Raw genomic sequence first — 22,589 nt, 5'->3', positions numbered from 1 at the left:
CATTTATACAGCTGATTTTAAAAAATCCTATGTTAAATACTTTGCTAACTCTTTATCTATTTGTGAATACATCAGTACTGAAAGGACAATTATTGGCACCCTATCAATCCATCCATCCATTCTTAAAAGAAAAGAAAAAAAAATAACAAAGCAATATCATCTCCTACCATTTCAAAGTTGAAATAATTGACATCAAACACTCCCATATTTCTTTGGCATAAAGATATATATGTGGAAACAGGTGATAAAGGATTTGTTATGCTGTCTACCTGTTTTGCTTCCAGCGCTTTTGGAACGTCGTTGGCATGTATAACATCACAATTTTTATTTGTTTATTTCAAATAAATACAAATCGCATCACTCTTCAAAAAGACTTAGAATATGTCTTTATTTGACCTTTAAATGGGTAATAATCCAAAAGATATGGCCAGATCAATAGAAAAATGACTTGCCAGACCCAAAATGTGCACTATTCTATGACCATCCCAGACTCCAAATCTAAGAAGTGTGCTGAAGAGACGAGAGAACAATAGAGGAAACAAGACTACACAAAATCTAGAGAGATTGTACAAAAACGAATGGTTAAACATCCCTGGTATGAAGTTGTTCAGTCAGATTTACTAATAATTCTTCCAACCACTAACAAGATGGGTTTTTGTAAAATTCTCTTTGTAAAATTGCTACTGCAAAGAGAGATAAGGTAATTCATTGTTTAGGTTTTTTTCATACATCTGTACCCGATAAATATGGCAGGCATTGTAAGTGCTCAGTGTTTTTCTCACTGGTGACAGATTATAGATTATTGTGGTCTTTGTCATATTTTAATTCTCTTATGCAACATGTTCCATGTAAATGAGGAAGTAGAAATCTTTGGAGCTAAAACGATACATAATCCCTACACTCCGTATCAATTAAACCTGTGTTTCTCAGGTATTTTATCTCTCACACTAAACAACAGGTGCTCTATCTTTTGCCTGATGAGTTAATCAGGATGACTAAGTGACAACAGATGAGGTGGAAAATGGTTTGAATTGCATGCAAAGCCTTTATAGGCCTGTAAGCCACTGACCTTTACTTGGAAGGTCACCCACAGTATAAAGTGTGTGCTCTTTATCATTTGGAAGCATGCGCCGTTGTGTGTGCCCTACATTTTATCTACCCATTAACAAAACCACAATTACCTTAAATATTTCACAAGCAAATATGATATTCAAAGTCTCACAGTGAGTTCATCTGTTTACTCAGGATGAAGAGACACATTAGCACTGCAACATAAACACAAGAATAGAAAGAACAATATAAGAGGGAGAAGATGGAAACAAGGATGTTCTGAGAGAGTCAAGCAGTACAGGCTGTTTTTTTGAGTGATGTCTAATCAGCGCATCTTTCCCCTCTGAGTCAAAGATGTACTGGATGAGAAAAGCAATAGATCAGTATCTTAAGGACATTTTGCCCCCACACTCATCACAGGCTATAAAGGGCTCTGACTTTAAGTTCTCACCCTTTTCCTGTCTTTCACTTTTCACATCCCTTCTTAGCCCATTTCCTTCACAGCTATCCTCTGACCCTTTCTCCCTTGCCGCCAATGGAGTCCATGCCAGGTGGTCGAGGTTACATTATCCTCATGATTAACAGATGGTAAATAATCTACCCTGTGAGGACTTAAATTGAAGATGAGGGAAACGGTGAAATATTTGCAGTCTAGCACAATTTAAAATCTGTGCTTCTACCTCACAATGTGTTTAAATGCATTATTTCTGCCTCAATAGCTGCCCGCAAAGCACCTCAAGACCTTAACATCAGCTCAGTACCTTGTACCTGTTAGTTTTTGCACAATATTCACAAAGATGAACTGCGAGTTTCGGAAGAATTTAATTTAAAAGAACATTTTTGTAGCACTACATGTTGACATGTCTGATATGTGCAGAGATGAAAAATTCTGATCAAAAGATTTTAAAGGGAATGAGTACTATCGCTGTAAAACATCCTGAAAAAAAATGGAAAGGTCAAAGATATCACACTTTTAGGAGAAAATATTGGAATAAAACTATCATGAAGATTAGAGCATTTCTGATGTACTTACAAACTATTTCTTATCAACCGGTGTTTTAATAAAGTAGGTGTTGAAATCTTTACTAGAAAATGTCTTTAGACACAAAATGAGTGGGATATAGGTTTGCAAAAACCAAACATGCTCACTTGAGAAAGAAGCTCTAATATTGACTCTAACTATAAAAAGCAACTTTTGTGACTAAATTGTAGGCCATAGTGCCAAAATTAACAGTGACATCACCCTTGTTACCTCTTTTTGCTGGTTTTTTTTACTCTTGCTAAAATAAATAAAATCACATTTTGACTTGATAAGATTTCACAAAACTGACCTCTGAACAGATATAGTAATGTTTTAATAAAGCATCCTCTGCCCTTTGCCATTAGTAAACAAGAATGCAAGCTACATATTTACAATTTAAACGATTAAAATTTACTATTGGCATAATGAATTTAGTTTGGGTTTTTAAACAAAGACTTCTACACACGTATGTAGAAACATACACAAAAAATCTCAAATGACCCTACAATCTACTCATAAGTCAAACTAATAAGCGTAGTCCATGTGACGAGTGGAGTGACTGTCCTTTGTGGAGGAGAGGGGGCAATTCTCTTTCACGCATCATTAGCCCTCCTCATCTTCTTGTATGCATATGTGTTCACCATCTGCTGCAGCCAATCAGAGCAGCTCATCAGTCCTGGACTACTCCAACTCCGCTTGCTGTATGATGGCATCTCATTGCTATCCCATCTCCGAGCATGAACCAGGCATGTTTTCTCACCCATTATGTTCTTCTTCTTTCGTCCATATTTCCTTTTCTTTCTTTGATGGAACGGGACAATCAAAGTCCCTCGTGTTTCGAAGAGGTGGTCCATTTGGTTTTGGAAAAGTGATTTCATTTCTCCTCTCCCACTCAACAACCTCTGCTCCTGTTATCATTTGTGGCGCAAAATAGGTTGTAATGGCCATGCCGTTGCTTTCTCCCAGTGGACGAGTGTAACTGAATGAGTTTGTGAGTAATAGGGTGATAATGGCATAATAGGTAGAAGAATTAATGTGTGCTTCCTGTCAATGGACAGATCTTTTGTGAGCTGGGTAGTCATGGTGAACATGCAGAAATCTTTTCACTTTCCTTTGGATGTAAAGAGAACCTTTTATTTCTCTGCCTTTATATGTACCATGACATTTTCAGTGATTACCTTGACAGCGTCAACCATCATAATTATTGTGCTTGTTTTGCATCAGTAATCCAACATTTCTTTTTTTTTTCTCTGACCTGGTTGATGTAATGATGGATGTGAATAAATTGTGCTTAAAATAGATAATCCTATAATGGCTGTGAGTGAGCTCAAGCTGAAAGTCTCTCCCAAATTTAGGCAAAATTATAATTGCTGTGAGCAAAATGAGCATATGGGCAACATATGTGTAGTTCACACTTTAGAAGAGTGTTAAATGTTAAACAATATCACACTTTGTTTTTCTCTAATGAAGAATCACAACTAGCAAACTGTACTCCTTAAATTCAATACGCAACAAATAAATAGCAGTTATCCAAGTGTTTCAGAGTCATAGATGAGTCATTAAATCAATGACAAGCATTATGGAGTAACCTGAGGGGTTATGTAAAACTGGGACCAGCTTTAAAAACTTTAAGATTGGCCAATGGTATTTTGTAAATTATTTTTTGGAAATTTCAATGTTTTCTGAACAAAAGAATTTTCAAATTTCAATTGACAATCAGCAACTATTGTGTAATCATAGCAAAAATTAAGTGTATTTTCTATCAGTGCTGTGTTTTTAACCAGTAATTGATCTTTTGATTTCATGTTACTAAAACTTGAGTTACATCAAACAACATGCAAATTCCTTGATATTAGAACTTAATGCACAACACAAAACTACCTTAAATACACTGAAAATCACAAAATATGCTAAATATGACACAGGGTGTACTTTCTTTTTATGGATTCTTGGCTTTATCTGGTGTTGTTCTTATAGTACCAAAAAAGTGGACTGTGTTAATTTAGGTGCAAGAATTTAGGTAGAACAGACTTACCCTGTTCTAATTCATACTGTCCAAATCTCTGTGTTAGATAGAGACCCTTATATTGCCTAATAATTGTAACTGAAGCAAGTGCCAACATTGTAGAAGTAACCCTATTTCTAATCTTTAGGATTAGCACAAGAGCAAACAATCTGCTATTCTAAAACCTAGGTGAAACTGGGAGATGGAAACTAACTCAAACCAGGAAGAATCTAGAAAGTGGGATTTATGTAGAGCAAGGGTGCCCATGTCCAGTCCTCAAGAGCTACTATCCTGCAACTTTTAGATGCATCCTTGCTCCAACACAACTAACATAAATGGCTGATTTACTTCATTCAGCTCTGCAGATTCCTGTTAATGAGCCATTCATTGATTCAGGTTGGTTGTTTACATTTGTGTTGCTAGCTGCTTGGTATGTATTGCATATGAGTTGGCTTCATATTAGAACTTGACTTGTCATGTCTGTAATGCCACTCATAACAACACACGAAGATAGTGAATATCTTCTAGTGAATAGAAACATCCTTAAAATTTTTGCTTTTCATTGTTGTTTTACATCATCACTTGATTTCTCACCAGAATAGCCAATCTAGTGAGAAATTGATTGGCAGTAAATACCTCTTTTGCTTTTGTTCCTATAATAACAAAATTGTTGGTCATTTGTATCTTTTCAAAATTAAGCTTTTTTTATTCATTTTCAACTGCTTTTACACCAGAAACAGCACTACAAAACAACCATAGAATAAATAAGCCAACCCCAAGCAAGATTAAGCCAGAAGGTTGTGGCATTTGTATTTTCAGGAGTTTCGATGTTCCGGAATGGAAAAGATTAAAAAAGGATCACTGGGTGCTGTGGTTTGACACATGAGCCGACAACCATAAGCTCCCAGTGCGTACTACTCCATAGAAAATATTAGGGAGTATATTTAGAAGCTGCCAGTGCGTGTAGCCCTCAAATGTATTATAGAGGAACTTGATATAAAGTTTTCTTCTGTCTGTGATCGGATTTTTTTTACCTCACATTTTGGGCCATGCAATATGAAGTTTATTGCTGTTTTTTTAGATAATATTTTCAGATATCTGTGATTGCATTTTCTGTTGTCATTATTATGATTAATGTGACTGCTCTATCCAAACATCTTTGCTGGTAAAGTTCATGAGGAGCTCTTTGAAATCATTAAATAGTTGATTCCTTAATCAGGATTAGCAGCGGGTAGAGGATGTCGTCTCACTCATACAGATTTTTTTAACAGCTGGAGGGCTGAAAGACTCAGGCCAGATTAGATTTTTGACAGCTATTAAAAAGTCAACAAAATGATCAGCCCACACACTGGTTGATAAGATGTTGTCAGATTTCTCTTGACAGGATACTTGTGGGATGGATGAAGTGGGCATTATGACTAACTAATCTCATCCCTAATTAGAACAAAGATAGACAGCCCCAGACTTATTTGGGTTTTCAATTCTCTCCCTGTACTAAGCATGACCTGAACAATCCTTGGCTTTTCCAAATAATGTGGCATGAGAAGTAATGTCCTTGAGGGTTTAATTTAATATTTTTGGTCTCAGGTCAAGATTGCGTTCAGATTTCAAGGATATGTTAAGTAATTTATTTTTCTGTCTCCATTTCTCTATGCAAGAACCTGAAGTTATTTTACTATGTTATCCAAATATTGATGGAAGTCTCATAAACTGAAAGATCAAACTCTTTGAAAACAGCTTGTTCGAGTTAATTATCTTTTAAGGTGATTGAAACATTATCGTCTCAGGAAAGAGCAGTGAGCCACAGAGATCTTTCAGAGTGACTATAAAGGAAAGCTTTCTATCCTGTAGTATCTATGTATAGTATTGTTGCTGCAACCACTGACATTCTCATTTGTCACCACCACTAAGCCATCACACTATTCTAAGAGCGCAGACTGTACAGAAGCTGATTTGGTCTAACAACTCTGCACTGAAGACGTCGATGGGTCAGTGTCATATTGACCCATTGATATGTTTAACTGCTTGTTTCCAGCCAGATCGACTATAAATGTTTATTGCATTGAAACCCATTGATACTTTTTGGGGTGTTGCACTTCCACAGGTAAAACATAAGTTAGCAACATTAGTTCTTAATATAAATGTTTAACACCATAAGAATATAATGAACATGTCATAGTGTATGGATTATTATCTATAATTTTAAGTATAAGTCTATATAGATTTTTGGAAAGCATGGTTTGTGGCATGATTTGTGTTTTGATACACTACACAATCCTCAACTGTGATTTACATCAAATAAAAGTTTTAATTCGACATAAACCAATGTTATCTGGTGCCAAGTGACGAGTTTCAAATAAAAAAAAGTTATTTCTTAAGAAAGATTTGCATTACATTGAACTTTAATGTAATAGTACATGCCTGAAATTCAGCATTTATTAAATCACATGCTGCAAACCAACCTGGACCTGAATATGAAAAAGTAATTGGTTGCTAAACCTAATATCTTTGTCATAAACAATTGGTAATGGGTTTTAATGTTGGTGTGGGGAAACTTTGACCCACTCTTCTTTGCATGATTGATTGATTTAATTCAACTACCGTAAATGTTTTACACTTGACATAAGTGTCAATTATTGTTTCACATGGGGTCAAGTTGGTCTGTTTGCCCTTGTCCCTTAATAAATTAAATCCTCAATTAAAATGTGTTAGATGATCTGAAATGTGTAAGTGTGACAAAAACAAGCAAAAATAAAAGAAATCTGTAAGGTGGGAAATACTTTTTCACAGTCCCACAGCTGTCAGCATTTTTATTTCTCCAGTGAGGTTTCGCAAGTGATTAATGAACATCAGTTGGCTCTGTTGCTACCTTCAAGGCAGTGATGGAGAGGCCCCTTAATCCCAGGTCTTATCCCAAAATACAGATGGAAACAGATAGGCTATATTACCACAGTGCTGTGTGTCTGTGCAGTCATAAAGAGCATGCCAATTCTGTTTACTGCCTCATGATGAATAATTGATATGATGATATAATTATTTTTCTCATGGAGTCACTTCAGCTGTTTTGGCTGTTTAGAGGGTGGCAGCAGAGAATTTTGTCATCAATAGCCCTTTAATTATGTGTGTTAACCTGATTGATTCACTGAACTTCCTGTGAGAGCAATTGACAAGACGTATATATAATTGCACACAACACTCCATCAGACAATTGTGCCTTCTCTCACATCCGCACACACTTTCCCAGTGCTTAAATTGTCTGCTTCCTAATTAGCCTAGTTTAACTGTGTTAACAGGTTCCTTCGGGTCTTTCAACTGAGAAATGAGAAAGATGTCTCATAAGATGTACGTCAGGAGGGGTAAGAGTGTGTGTTACTTCATGTCTGCATGTAGAAAACATCTGGTACTTTTAGCACCACATCATGTCACCACACACGTACATGCTTCAAAGTTTTTCCTCATGAGTCTATTCAAACCTCAGCCTTAGAAGTCTCCATTCACCTTCTCACCTCAAATATGAAATTAGCCACATGCTTGAAGGCACACACCGTACAGGTCCCAGTATGTCTTGATTGTGCTTGCTGTGCCAAGTAGCACGCTCATAAGGTAGATCTCATTCTGGACGAATGTTTAATGTCCTTTTTCCCCCCCCACAGAGTTCAAGGGTTAAACATTTTCCGCTCTTTAATAACAACTTTGTCAGTGTGGTTTTCTGTAGGGATCATGTGCACTTGAAAAATATGTATGTATGTGTGTCCACTCACCACTCTTTGTGTACTGCTGTAATTGCACTCTCTCAATCAAATCGCTACCACAGTGTCTCCCCACCATGTTTCTTTGCTCTAAAAGATTGCATGTGACCCAGATACCACAAAGAGGTAACAGAGAGATGATTTATGGTCTAGGATGTGTCTGTTCATTTCCATGTTTCGCCATGCATGCTCAGTTAGCCTCATCTGTCGATGTTATACTGATAGGCATCCCATTGCTGAATACGTCTGCAAGGCATGCTGCAGGTGCCTGAGGGTTAAGAAAGCCATAAGCACACCCTCATCAAAGGCATGGCATGCATATTGTTCACGTTACAGAAGTGTGTCGGTTACCATTCGCCTCCCATCAGCACCCCTCCTGCTGCTCTCACTCTTTGCCTCTGCTTTTGCAGTCTCTGCCGGCACAGGGTGGAAAAGCCTCTCAGATTGCTCTGATTTTGTGGTAAGAGCAAGAGTGACACAGCATGAGAAAAGTCTTGAAAACTTGCTCACATGGTCCTGATTATAATTTCACTTATACTTATGTTGCATGTGAGCAAGGCCACGTTTGCAGCTTCAGACACGTCTGGCACAAATTGTAGTGCTTTTGAATAAATGTTCATGTACAGTAGTTGAAAAGTTGCACAAAACATTGTTTTTATTGAGTTGTTCCCTTCCATGGAAAGCAAGAAGTTTAATCCTTTCAAACTTTTCAACTAATGCATAATTCACTCCAATTAAGTCCATGATGTGACAACAGCAAGACTTTCATTTATACCTAAGCCATGACATTGTTGAAATAATATTTATGGAGCAAAGCCTTCCTAGAGTATTTTCTATGCTGTATTGTTATTTAAAGTAGGCTAAAGAGAGCACAACAATGAATATGAAGGCAGAGTGAGAACAAGAGCTTGGGGAAACCAGTTCAAAATGGATGTAGTATCATGTGGAAAACACATCAAACCACCACATTCATAGATATGGAGATACTGTAGTTGGAAGAATCAGATTTTATATTTTGTATAAAAGATGCAAAAAAGTTAAAACCATCTTTGACAATAAATCATTTAGATCTGAATCACATGCATATGTTATGGAGTTGTGTGGAACTAAATCCTGTCTAGGATTTGTTTGGTTATTGATGAGATACTGAATTATGCAAATCCCCACACATGTCAAGCTATGTATTTAAGATATTTTGCCTGTTATGTGCATACTAATGATCAGCACCCAGACAAAAATGGTTTAGTTGCAGGTTAGAAACCCATTACCAGCAACTGGCTTCAGATGGACACTGAATGGGTAGTGATTCTAGGGGATGTTGTGATTATGGATAAACCTGCTTATGACCCATCATGAGGTGTTGAAAGATATACAGCAACATAGCAGTCAAAACATTTCTCAGGGATCACTGTCACACCTCAAAGTAGGCATCATCTTCTTCTGTGTTATGTCAGGCATTTTGGCCAGACATCTTCCCCCAATTAAGGTTTGGCGATGGAAACTATAATATTTTGCACGTTATTTTTTATTTAGACATCTTTCTCATCTAAACTGTATCAGTATAGTAGAAGTGATAATAAGTCTGTGTTTCTGTTTGTTTATTTTTACCTGATTAAATCACTCAGAAATAGATCTTCTGTCATTTCAGTTCTGATAAATCTTAATCTGACAATGCTCCAGGATTTACTCTACTTCCGTAAATATGTGAAGAAATGAATTGGATTTGAAGGTAATGTTAATTTAGTCAGAATTTTGATGCACTAGTAGTTGAATTTTCATAGTGATTCTTTGTGTACCTTAATATAATGTATTGTTATATGTATTAAAAATCATATAAGCTTCAGTAAACTGAAAAATGTTCCTAAAGTTTCATCCAATCATTGAGATGTTTTCCTTCTGAGCTCGCAAGTTTCACCATTTGTTGCTTTATGTAAATCCTTGACTTGGTAATAATAAGATGGAGGATGTTTTGCAGCAAGATATCTTATAGCAAATTCCTCTTTCTCCAAATTATAGCATTTTATGACTTATTCTCTGTGATTTTGTTTATTATTGTGCTTTCAGGGTTATTTTGCACTCATCAAATTTCTTCCTGGTGCCTTTGTGTGATGGATAAACATCAAAAGTGCCAGAAACCTTTTGACATTGTTGTTTGTATCAAACCAAATAATCTCCATTCTTTCACTGTGTGTGCCCTTGCGTAGCATGGCAACATAAATAATGAGCACGTTCAGTTCTAGGTAGGTAATCCTTCCTCTAATCGGAGCTGGCACTAGGAGTGCAGCAGGCACTGATAGATGCAGGGGCCGCTTATTGGCAAGGACAGCTTGCATGCCAGCATCAACACCATCACTGATCTGTGGATAATGCAGCTGGATACTCACTCTTAGATACAACACACATCCAGACACACAACTGAACTAAACCTGCTCTGACACAACACTTCAGCAATCTCTTCATCTCCCCTTATTGATATACCTGTTTTTTAGTCTTTCTCTAGAGCTCACTCCTAGCACCAATGTAAAGTATGTCCATACATTTGAATGAATGTTTATATATTTGAAAATACAGAATCTCATTGATGACATAATGCTTCAAACAATGTAAGTTCTAATTGGACTATTTGATTTCCTCTGCCTCATCAGCTGTCAGTGATGTTCTCTGATCCATACTGCTTATTGTTTTTTTGTTTGTTTTTTTATACTTAAGCCATTTAACAATATCAAATATCAAAGACTGTTTTTCTCCAAACTTTGAAGCAGAGGGAGCTGTCAGTTTCCTTAAATGGTGCCCACAAATCTGCTTTAATATTTTTTATTGTAATGGCTATATACTGAAAGCATTTTCAATGATAGATTAATCCAAATTCTGTTCTTATTTAAGGGACTGGGCTTTTTTTTAATGAGCTTAAATACATTTTCAAACTGGTTGTATTCAATTAAAGCAAACTTGGGGGAAAAAATATTTTGAATCTATTAAGATGTACAGTATATGTCCCTTTCTTCCCCAAAAAATCTGACAACAGTCTTTATTTTAAGTTTTATATCTTAAAATGTCACATTCTTAGCTTATTGTATATTTGGTATTAGTCATCTTTGGCTATTACAATGTCAATCAGCCTGATGCACCGGTCACACTGTGACAACAGAATAAAGAATTTAGCCTAAGTCCAGAGATTTTCTCACCAGCTTTTGGTCTTAGTGGATGGTTGTTTGTCCTGTGTATCTTTTGTCGCCCTGTGATGCAACTGGTTCAGGGTGTTCCCTGCCTCAGCCGTGACCCGGTAAACTTTACGTGGGTACAGAAGAACAGGAGATAACATTTTAAACAAATATTAATCAGTCAAAATTCAGGGTTTGAGTTATTATTTTTTATCTACTCTTTTGTGGTCTAATTGTCAGACATTGATCCCTTTAATTCACTTTTTGGGTTGAGAAAATGTACTCAATGTCTTGAGTCAAATGTATAATCCAAACTTGTAGTACATCAACCCAGGCCTGGATTGGTCTTTATTTGACCCAGGGCTGGGAACAATATTTAGGGCAACATGCCCTAAATTTGGTTGGTTTTCACCCCAGAGCTTTTAGAGTGTACACTATTTTCCCCAACATAGTTAAATTAATAGATGAATATAACTTTCCATCTGTCATGTCTGTGTTTTGATGTTGAAGTAGTGTCCTGTTTCAAGTGTACTCTGCTTTTCGTTCCCTTTCAGGACTGTGCATTTATTAAGCAAATGTAGAAAATGGACAAATGGGAGGATTTTGGAGACATTCCTCTGAAACAAACTATATGTTGACATTTTTAGCATTTTCTTTTAGTCTAAAGAAACAATGTTTCAACCTCTCAAGCCTGCACACTGAGAATGTCCCCCAGCATATCTGTAGAACCATCACGTTGACAGCAACAGAATCAGCAAAGACAGATTCAAAGCGACTTCCAACATGTGTGGTGATGTGTTGCTGAAAAGACCAACATGATTGTTTAAATTTCATGCCAGCGGGGCTCTAACTGTCTCAATTCTTTTGCTGCGATCTGAGGAGTCTGAATCCGTTTAGGTCACCCTTGTCTAACGTGTGTGTCATCAAAAGCACACAAGTTTCTGTGTTTCACATTGTTATGAGAAGTATGAGAGAATGTCTGCTACACTTCCCAAAGGCCAAACAGACCAGGAGCTATTCCTGTACTCCAACGCCTGCTGATTCACCATACTCTTTTTCTTTAAGGACTTACAATTATCTTCCCACTTGAAAAACATCTTAGTGGGATAATGTGCTTACTTGGATGAAAGATTGTGTGTGCTTGTGCGTTTGTTTTTATGCACAGGCGCATGAGGTTTCTTTGGAGCCACATTCAACATTTAATCATATCACATCAGAAAATAAGCAAAACATGCACCTTTTTGTGAATGCTAACCTCCTCATCTGTCCTAAGGTAACCTGTTTCCTCTCACATTTAGCTATCATGCTGCTTAGGCAAGATTTGCCCCCCATTGGTATCTGCGTCATGAATGCTTTGTGTGAAAATCAGATTGTTCATGAAATGAAGAATGTGACTTTATTTCTAAGTCATATTAGACAATGTTTGCTTTGGTGTTTGGAAAGGCATGCAGGTACCTCATTCCGACCTGACCTGATTTCTCATCTACACAAGCTGGCAGGATTAAAGTCTCTTATCTTGAGGAGAAAATTTTAAATAACCTCATGGCAAAATCTTTGTCCAGTCAGCTCAGACTGACTTAATCTTGTTCTCCAGAGCACACATCAGCATCAGCAGTTAATACTGGCATGGCTGCTTGCATGCTATAAAAATGTCTGTGCTTATTTATTTAAAAAGGAATTTTAAAATATATGGTCTGGGGATATTCTTGGAATTATTTGGAAGCTTTTACATGACCTAGCTACAATAAAAGAGCATAAAAAATGAAGCCAAAACGTATCACTACTAATAATTCTGACTGATTTTCTTAGATATGCAGGTTCAAACCAGGGAATGGCTAATTGTTTTTTATGTTATTTCTGAATCTGGGTATTGGAAATTGTATGCCCGCATCAAACACTGCTGACATAGTTCTTTATAATTATGCTTTTTGTGTTAGAGTTTAAAGCAATGTCAGCAGTCTTCTTACAAAATGCCTTGCAAATGTATTTGTAGTAATTGAATGTGTTCACATTTCACATCTTACAATGACAAACTTCAGTGTATTTTACTGAGCTATAATGAAATCTCAACAAATTACAGTGAAGTTTGTTTTTATATAACAAAATATTTTAAAAATGTGCTATAAATAATGTAAAGGAAGACCTGTTATTAAGAAATGGTTTTAGGGTTATGACATTTTTCATTGGCTCATCCTCCAAACACTGCTGTTTCTTTAACTGTACCTCATAACATTCACTAGACTGTGTTATTTAGCTGTTAGAGATTGTGTTAGGTCTAATGCTCTGGCCAATACTGGTTGTAAAATAAACACACTTTTGCTGCTGGCTGAATGCTAGACATCCTTTCATTCAGGAAAATGAAGATCTGTTTCTTCATTTGTGTGTTTTTATCTGAGCCGCTGTTTGAGCAGCGTGTGGTTGAGCCTTGAGGTTTCTTTGTGTCTAAGTATATCTGGTGTTTTATGGAACATTTCACAGTGTCTGTGGTTACTCCTATTGGGCAGTTCCCCAGTTGAGCTGTGGTTAAAAATGTGAACAAGGAATATATGGGTCTGTTTTCCTGCTTTGGCTAACTTTAGCTTGGTTGAGGCAGACAGATGTTTGATTAGTAGAGCAAAAGTGGACCGCTCTGTTTTCTTTGTGGTTAGAAATATGGAGGGCCACACTGGTTGAAGCTGACTTACTCAGCGCACTGGTTTTCTGTCGTTTTAAAATTGCATAACCAGGTTCTCCCATTGGATTTGACTGGGTGTGTGACTCTGAGACCAAAATAAAATTCTGTCATATTACATTAAATAATAATCAGAGCATACACGAGAAAGAGAGAGAGAGAGAGGACGGAAAAAGGATCACACGAGACAAATTAGCTTTTAGTAAAAAATATTTATTGGTCAGGCTCATAAAAGACACTGCTGTTAAATATATTGTGCTATTTTATGTCTATTTTGAATTATGAAAAAGTGTGAGGACAATTATTAGCTGCTTGAGCAGATGTTTTTATTTCCCTTCAATGATTAATGCACTGCCTAATTATATTTATAGTTGCAAACATATTTCTCCAGATTACAAATTATAAATTTGAAGTACTTATTAAACCATAAAAGAAATGTAAGCGCTTCCCCCCCATATGCAGTCTGTTTTGTTTGTTTTACAGCACACACAATTTATGCTTAGAGTAACAGTGCATCTAGACTTTGCAGAATTGATCACAGCACCAGAGAGGTTGCAATGTGTATTGGCCATCAAGTTTCATTTAAGTGTGCAGTTCTTAGCTGTGTTGTTGGAAATTCATACAAGAACATATAAATGCATACATGACATTTTCTTGCCACAGGCCTCCATGCACATGCAGCACCGACACATTTGCATGCATTTCCATCTCTCACGCAGTTTCAGACTATTCGGCAGACATTAATTGCTGCTCCCTGGGGGCTGCGTGTCGAAGAAGTGGGAACATATTCATCAGAGAACCAAAAAAGGCGAGAGCATAAAGGAGGAATAATTGTTAGCTTTGTGTTTCTGCACAAAGAGGGCTTTTAAACAGTGAAAGATGGAGAGAGAATGATGGAGCCAGGTGTTGGTCAGTTAACCTCTAATGAAGTGGAGAGTCAAGCTCATCAAATCGATCCTAATTATTCCCCTGCTTTGTTTCTTAAACTGAATTGAAACCTTCCTTCTTTGTCTTTTTCTGCTTAATGTATTACTGTGAGGAGAAACAAATATTCACTTAAGCTAAACAAGAACACCTCAGCTGCTTCCTGACAGCAGCACTGGGCATCGTGTCTCCTGGGTCAGTGATTTTGTTCAACTCAGATCGAATTTGGATGGATTGGCTGAGCAAGATCCCTTAGAAACTTAACAGACAAATCACCATTGGCTCTTTGTTAATGATGCGGCTTCTCTCGTAAAGAACTACTAAACCACTGCAAGCAGTAGTGACTCTGGTATTATACGTATCAGCATTTTGCAGGGCCAGAAAAAAGAATGACTTTATGACGGACACTAACAAGCAGTAATGTTGTTTAAAGATTTTAGACAAAACAGAATTTCAGCATTCAAGCCCTTGCAAACTCAAAGTAAGAAGCAAGAATTGCTTGCTTCTTACTTTCAGATGATACTGTCACCACTATGTTTCACTGTCAGGGTTGTGTGTTCAGAGAGCGAAACAATATTCGTTTTATGGCACACTTTGTTTTTAATTTTAATCCAATCACCTTCTTTGACATGTTTTCTCTGTCGTCCATACGGCTTGAAAACTTCCTATGGCTTTCTTTTAACAACTATCTGCTTGGCACTGCTTCATCAAAGCCAGATTTATGAACTGTGCAGCTATTAGCTGTTCTGTGTCAGATTCTCTCACTTGTCCAAGATCATTTTATTGATATAATGTCATAAAAATGGCTCCACATTGGGTTGTTGGTTGTTTCTTTGCAGATCCTTCAGAGTCCTCATGGGCTTTATGGCTCCATCTTTGTGCCTTATTCTTGTCATTTTTAGACGCTAAATGCGGTAGAGCTCCATGAGATGTCCAAAACTTGAGATTATGTTTTACATCCAAACCCTGCTTTAAACTTCTCCTCAACTTTCGAAATGAGCAGCGAAAGTTGCTCATTGCGAAATGGGTTCTTTGGTCTTCTTAATGCAGTTTGTTTGCTCTTGTTGTCATCAGTTGGGTTACTGATGACAACAAGCTACGAATGTTTTTAAATGTCCTAAAATACTGCGATACTTCACAACTGCCCAAATAATTTACTGTTGTCTTGATACAGGTGTTGGATTTGAATCGTAGCCCAGTGCCTTTCTGTTGGAGTTTTAATGTTCTCCCTGTGCGTGTTTGGGTTCTCTCTGGGTACTCTGATTTCCTTCTACAGTCTAAAAATATGACTGTGTTGCCCTGTGAAGGACTGATAAACTGTCCAGGGTGTACCCTGCCTCTTGCTCTGTGATTACTGGAGACAAGCACAAGCCCCCATGCTGCTCTACAAGGACCAGCAGTTATAGAAGATGGATGAATTTCCCTACAGGAACATGTTTAATGCCTTAATACTGCTTGAAACTGAGTGAACTGTATTATTTTAAACACTAGCTTAAAATAATACATTCATTTTTTTTCTTCTTTGCAGGAAGCCTCTTGCTCAGCTTTTCTAACAATTCAGTTTCCATGCAGTATGAGATTGAGTATACCCACTGCAAGCACGTTTTAAGCAAGGACACAATGATGATGATGATGATGATGAACCGGTGTAAAAGTAAACACTGCTCCAATGGATTTGCTCGCTCTCTTTTTCTCTCTCACAAAACAGACACCCGAAGATACCTAAAACAAATGGAGTCTGTGCACTGCCAAAGAAGTACAACAAACAAAGATTAGAGAAAATACATCAATTTATCCGCCTCCGTTCTTTGTTTACTCTTAAGCTCAGCCTGGGGTGATAGGAACTGCAAACACTCGCGTCTAACTTGCCAACTATTTCCACTATTGCTGATGCTTCCTTTTCACTGAACACCCCACCAATTCTTCTGTAATTACACTAATTGGAGGATCTGAATCTGGACATTTTACAATCCGCTCGGATCCCCTGGACACAAACACGTAGAGTTTCAATCCAAGCTGTAGATGAAGTGATGACAATTCATTTGTGGTGACAGTAATAACACTTTGATGATGCCAATTATACATCAGCCTTTGTTCTTCCCTCACCAGTCTCTCAATCTGACTCTTTCTGCCTCACTTCTCTTTTCCAACATGATTCTCTGGGTTATTGTGGATATCCAGGACTTTATTGATCTTTATTTGTATCAAAAGGAAAGCAAATCCCACCTACAATGATATTGTTAGACTAATTAGCGTTATTTACTAGGAATCAGTCCATTAATTGTCGTTACTGATGGACATGTTTTGGATCTTTAATTGCATTACATTTTAAATACATAGGCTTTAATACGGTGTTTACCCATGATTTGTATCTGCCAGCTTTAACTTTGCAAGGAATGGTTACGAAATTGGGGATAATTGACTATTTGTTCAGAAAAGCCTTTGTGAGATCAGACAGTGATGTTGGACAAGCAAATCAAGCTCATACTCTCCACTGTTATTAATTCAAAAGATGAACTATTGAGTTCAGGCCCTGTGAAAGCTGTTAAACATCCTCCATTTCAAACTGTCATCCATGCCCTAATTGACTTTGTCTTTTTGCAAAGACATGTTAGAATTTAAGTCTTGAAAGTGCACAATGCAATCAGGTAAATACTGTTCTTCTGGCAACTGCAGAATTGCAGTTGCAGAGGAAATGTCAAAACTGGATTTTTAGACAGGATATGAGGAATGTGGCTTTTACTGTTTCTTTATACTCCTGGGGTAAGTCATAATTTCAGTCATTGTGCCCTAATCAGTGAATGGTGCTCAGCCGAGCTTTAAAAATTGTTCAGTTTTGTTTGTAGTTCTTCACATTTGCTGAATCGCTTGCTGATTGTTTACAGCGTTGAAGGGCATCCTATGTTTGCGATTGTACTTGTAATTCATGCGGTTGTGTCCACTGACAGCTCATGCTACACGATGCGTGACCTGCATGACTTTCACTCATAGGTGGTCTCCTCTCATCAGTTTGATTTTGGAGCTGCTAACATGCCTGCCATGTTAACATTGATACATCTGCAGGCCAGTCTGTGTCCTACTCAGGAGGAACCAACGCCCCCGTACCCACGGTAGCCACAGTGGATGGGTGGGGGGATGAACTCACGGGTGGGCCTGTGGTTTGAACTGCTCTGAGCTGTGGAAGTGATACAGTATTTCATGTGCGTGCAATAGACAAAAAATGATAAATAGAGGTTTTATTGGTGAGCTGCTATGCCGGGTGGTGCTCGCTGGTCTTTCTCTTGTCTTTTGATTGATGGCTCCCATATGTTAAGGGAGGAGGTGTTACAGTGTGCAGGTGTATCTGAAAGTGAAAATAGCACCCCCGCCCCTCTTCCCACAGGGTATCCCTCTGACAATCTCCTGTCCTGTCTCAGTATAGAGAACTGTGTGAGGATGCTGCACTGCTTCAGCCTCACACAGCTTCTACATTGAGCTGGAGGACTGCTTACAGTATCTGTAAGCCGTATAGTGCAAACACATTCACAGATGAAAGATGCAGACTCCTTTTGGTCCTAGTGAGCCTCTGTCCAGCAGGTGGATTCAAAGCTCCATGTACATGAAAGTAGTTTGACCCTGTTTCTCATCTGTCAAAGGGTCCTGACCCTAAAGACTCAGATAGCAGAAGTACAAGGTGAAAGAAAAATACACAGACAACCAGCTCTGCTCCTTGTTAAAAAAGATTCAGCTTCACTAGATAAAGATGTCAAAAATAGTGTAAAGCACTCAGCCAAAACCTCGGAGAAAAATTGATCTTGAATAAGAATTTACTCAAAATTTCACACCTATTGTAAAAACTCCTTACATTAAATTTGCTTTCTTTTTTTGCATTGCATAAATAACTGAATGCATTTTTTTTTATTCACAATTGGATTAGAACTGGATTCAAACTATAAAACTGAATTCCTTTCTGATTTTAGTTCTATTTTAGTGTCATGCATGAAGGTTTGCACAAAAGGACAGATCACTGTAGAGTCCAAGACAAACTATTTACCATTTTAATAATCCATCTGATCTATTCAGCGACATGTCCACCTACGGTGAAACTAAAAAGTAATACTCAGGGATCCACGCCACCTTAGCAGGCAAGCGCAGAGCAAAGTGTAGATAAACCATGGCTTCCAGACCAACGAAAAGGAAATATGTCACACTCTTTACCAGTGTGCGAGAGAAAATCGCTGCTGTCTTTATCGACCGGTATGAGACAGCGAATGAAAACATATCAGAAGATGTGTTCAAGCTGCCTCGATCTCTTAACGTAGTCCAATACTCAATGAACAGGAAGAATGCCAGTGTTTAAACGGCTTTGTAAAGGACGTACAAACTCTTCCTGTGAATGGCAAGGTTCTGGTCATTGGCGGAGTAAGTACATGTAACATACACGTATGCTACCTGTCCGTGTTAGCTTGCAGAGAAAAGCTACCTCAGCTAAGGTACTTTTGCTAGCTCGGCAGTAAGTACGACAATAAATATCACTATTTATCTTAGTATTACACAGAGGTGGGTAGTGTACTCAAGAATTGCAATAATAATAATAGTTGTAATGTATTTATGTTGTTTATAAATTAGGTAGCAACAGGCAAGAGCTCCGCTTATGGTTTCTTTATTGTTGTCATAGCAACTCCTTAGCAGCTGCCTAGTTACAAAGTTCACGGAAGTGTGACGTCACATGACAACCATAGCCGTGTCTGCATTCTTCGAAAGCCGAGTTTGTTAAAAAAAAAAAAAAAAAAGATTGTAAGCGAATCACGTCACAGCGCTGCATGTATTCCTGTTCTGACGCATCATATTTTGTGATGTCACGTCTCGCCCTGTTACGTAACAGGAGGACAGGTTTATACTAGTCCTTCAGTTAAAATTCTCCCTCATTTGAAATTGGTTCTAGTGGTAGCAGATTCGAGTATACGCCAGCAAGATGGGTTTCTCAATTGTACTTAGAAATGCGCTCAAGGTTATAGTGGAGGACTCTGTGATTCCTGCAATCGATGAGTTTATCCACTATATTCCAGAACAAAAGTGGGAAGATCTGGCATCTGGATGTCCAGATCAAAGCATCAGAAAAAGGATAGCAGCTCTGTTGCACTACCTGACACAGGTCTGTTCAGATGTGGTTTTGGACATCTTCAAGAACTGCCAATACAACTACAAAGAGTTGAAAGCTGTAATGGGCAACATCATTTCTCAGGCTTTTGCTCGAGTCCTGGACATCGAAGAGGACTTCCAGACAGAGAGTACGGAGATGTTTAACATGCTTTTTTTAAAACATGTAATCTCAGCGGCCACATCTCGTTTGGACAAAGAAGACCCCTCACAGTGGCTGCAGGTGAGTGTAAGATTCAATTCTTTGATGCAACATGTCACCATCTTGATCCAGGAACTTGTAGCAATGAGGAGAAAAATCGTGGAGCTGAGAAAGTCAAAACTTTCCTCAAAGAAATTCTCAGGCATTCCAGAGGATGGGATGTCTGAGGAAGACAGGAAAGAAACAGTTAGGCTTTTCGTGAAGTTGTTAATGTCGAGAAGCATCAAGAAGGCAAAGATATGTTGCTTTCCTGATCACCTGGAAGCCACTGAAAAACGAATTGTGGGGAAAATTTGGACGAAAGTTGAGAGACAGGAATTTCAAATTAAACAGAAATGCATTCCTAGTCTGTGCCACCAGGTTTTCAAGAACATCACTGAAAACATAGGTTGCTCCCCTGGAAGGACACTGGCTTTCATCGAACATAATTTAGTTGACAATGTTGTTGTGTCATGTTTTGAGCATGAACTGAAGAAGTACCAGAAAAAGAAACACAATTCTTTCAGAAGATTCTTTTCTCGTGCTATGAAAACATTGACACACAATTTTACTAAATAAGAGACCTGGAGAAGAACACCAAGAGGAGGTTGTTCCTCTGAAGATAGCAGTGAGAGTACAAATGATTACACATTTCAAGGCTCCAATGCTAAGAAGTTAAAGGTAAAATTTGCTACATCTTTGACATAAATGTATTTCAACCTGGAAAGACTCACACAGAGTGAAAGTAAGTTTACGAAGGAGGAGCATGATGAGGTGATTGGCTGGACAGGTGAGATGAAGAGTCTTCCGTTTTGAATTCATGCTCAGGCTTCATTTTGACCTGCAGAGAGAAAGTGGCTATTAGAAAGTTTATTTGACAAATAAACTTTGATGGTGCTCGGACGTGTCTCTGGTAACCTCCATCAGAGAGGATGACCTGCCGCAGAGAAGGATTAGAGACGTCTTTCCCCCAAAAATCAAATGAAAGAGGGGACCGGGACCGAGCTAAGGTCGGAAGAAATAAAGAATGCTTGAGAAGATGACCAGACAAAAAGACAAGCGTACCTGCAGAGAAGAATAGGTATAGACTGCTTGAGAATCGAAAGGGAAGAAATGGGCTGGATGAGCCTGCAAAGGTGAAGAAAAGGACTGTAAATGGGTGCCTGCAGAATAATAAATAGTACGTGAAAAGCTGAGATGACGATAATAGCAAAGGGACAATGATGCCTACGAGGGTATACGGAGGGTGCACGTAGAGGTGTCCGTAGGGCAGTGTTTCTCGGTTCCAGTCCTCAGGCCCCTATGCCCTGCATGGTTTAGGTATTTCCCTTCTGCTACACACCTGTATTGAATCTGTGGGTGATTAACAGACTTCTGCAGTAATTGATGGCTGCAGAAGAGGTCATGAAATCATTTGGATCAGCTGTTCTGGAACAGAGGCAGATCTGGAACATGCAGAGCGGGGGGGGGGGGGGCTGAGGACTGGAATTGAGAAGCACTGCAGTAGGGAAAGATAAGAATGCCTGCCAAGCCATTGAGAGGGACTGCAAAGGCATCAGGAGCCTGCCAGGGTTTGGTAGAGATGAAGCTTCATCTCACCATCACTGAGATTCTCCTGATCAGAGTAGAGAAAGAGGAGAAAGTGGATCCGAGCAGCAGGAGATTTCTCAGGCATAGATGACAAAAAAAGGAGAAGAAGAATAACAAAGAAGGAAGGCCAGGGATCTCTACGAAGAGGCCTCATGATCTTACGCCAGATAATGAGGCCATGATGAGGTTGTGTAGAAATCGCTGGGCTTTATGAAGGAATGATGAGCCTGATGATCGGAGGAGATGAGGAAGATGATAAAGAGTCTTACAGTTTGAATCTACGCTTCATTCAACTGTGTGAAAAAGATCAATTTAGTTACAGTTTGAAGCAACTGAAATTAATTTTTTTAAAATCCAAAGCTGTTTTTTAATTGTCAATGTGAAGCTGTGTGAAGTATTCATTTTAACATACAAAATTACATTTTTTCTCTAAGTTGTGCTTTTCAGCTCCTTCCTTATTTTCTTCCTTCACCTGCAAATAATTTAGTTTTTTTTATGACAGGTGTTTCATTTGAAACTGTTTTTTATGCATCTATTGCAGAAGATAAAAGAACAGACAAAAAGCAATAGTGCATCAACATAGTTAATAACTTAAGTAACTTAAGTTAATAACTTAACTTAGGTTATTAAATTAAGTTAAGGAGTTAGTAACTTATTAGCTTAATAAGTTATTAACTTAGTAAGCTAATAAGTTATTTATAACTTATTAACCAATGTTATTAAATTAAGTTAATAAGTTAATATTAGGTTATTAACTTATTATGTTAATAATAAATTCAACACTATTGTGTTGTTATTAGTAATGGTAATATTAAGTTAATATTAACTTATTAAGTTGATAGTTCATTAAGTTATTGAGTTATTAGTAATAACTTAATATTAAGGTAATATTAACTAGATATTAAGATATTATTAACTTAATATCATTAATTTACATATACTATAAAATATTAATAATATATTAATTATATATTATCATTATTAATTAATTATGTTACATATACTATTACATATTAATAATATATACATTATATATTATTATTAATTAAATTACATATACTATTGAATAATATATGCATTATATATATTATCATTATT

General features: G+C 37.6%; 1 protein-coding gene across 4 annotated transcripts in view; it reads left to right on the top strand.

Annotated features, from left to right (window-relative positions):
* The window catches only part of znf385c (zinc finger protein 385C), a 135,756-nt gene that overhangs the window by 15,592 nt on the left and 97,575 nt on the right, over positions 1 to 22,589 (top strand). The window contains exon 1 of one of the 4 annotated variants that reach the window (XM_028041623.1): positions 4,785 to 4,873. The exons of 1 other annotated variant lie outside the window; for it this stretch is intronic. Coding sequence is in view for 2 of the 3 variants with exons in the window: in XM_028041624.1 (XP_027897425.1) it covers positions 18,907 to 18,982 (76 nt within the window). In the remaining variant the exon portion in view is untranslated. Of the gene's footprint in view, positions 1 to 4,784; positions 4,874 to 18,834; positions 18,983 to 22,589 lie in introns of those variants that run through there. 2 more of the 4 variants (XM_028041624.1, XM_028041621.1) reach the window with 2 other exon arrangements.

This window comes from Xiphophorus couchianus, chromosome 16 (genome assembly GCF_001444195.1).
Source record: "Xiphophorus couchianus chromosome 16, X_couchianus-1.0, whole genome shotgun sequence".
In the NCBI taxonomy this organism is placed as follows: domain Eukaryota; kingdom Metazoa; phylum Chordata; class Actinopteri; order Cyprinodontiformes; family Poeciliidae; genus Xiphophorus; species Xiphophorus couchianus.
Note: the sequence above shows the minus strand (reverse complement) of the source record. Positions and strands in the feature narration are given on the sequence as shown.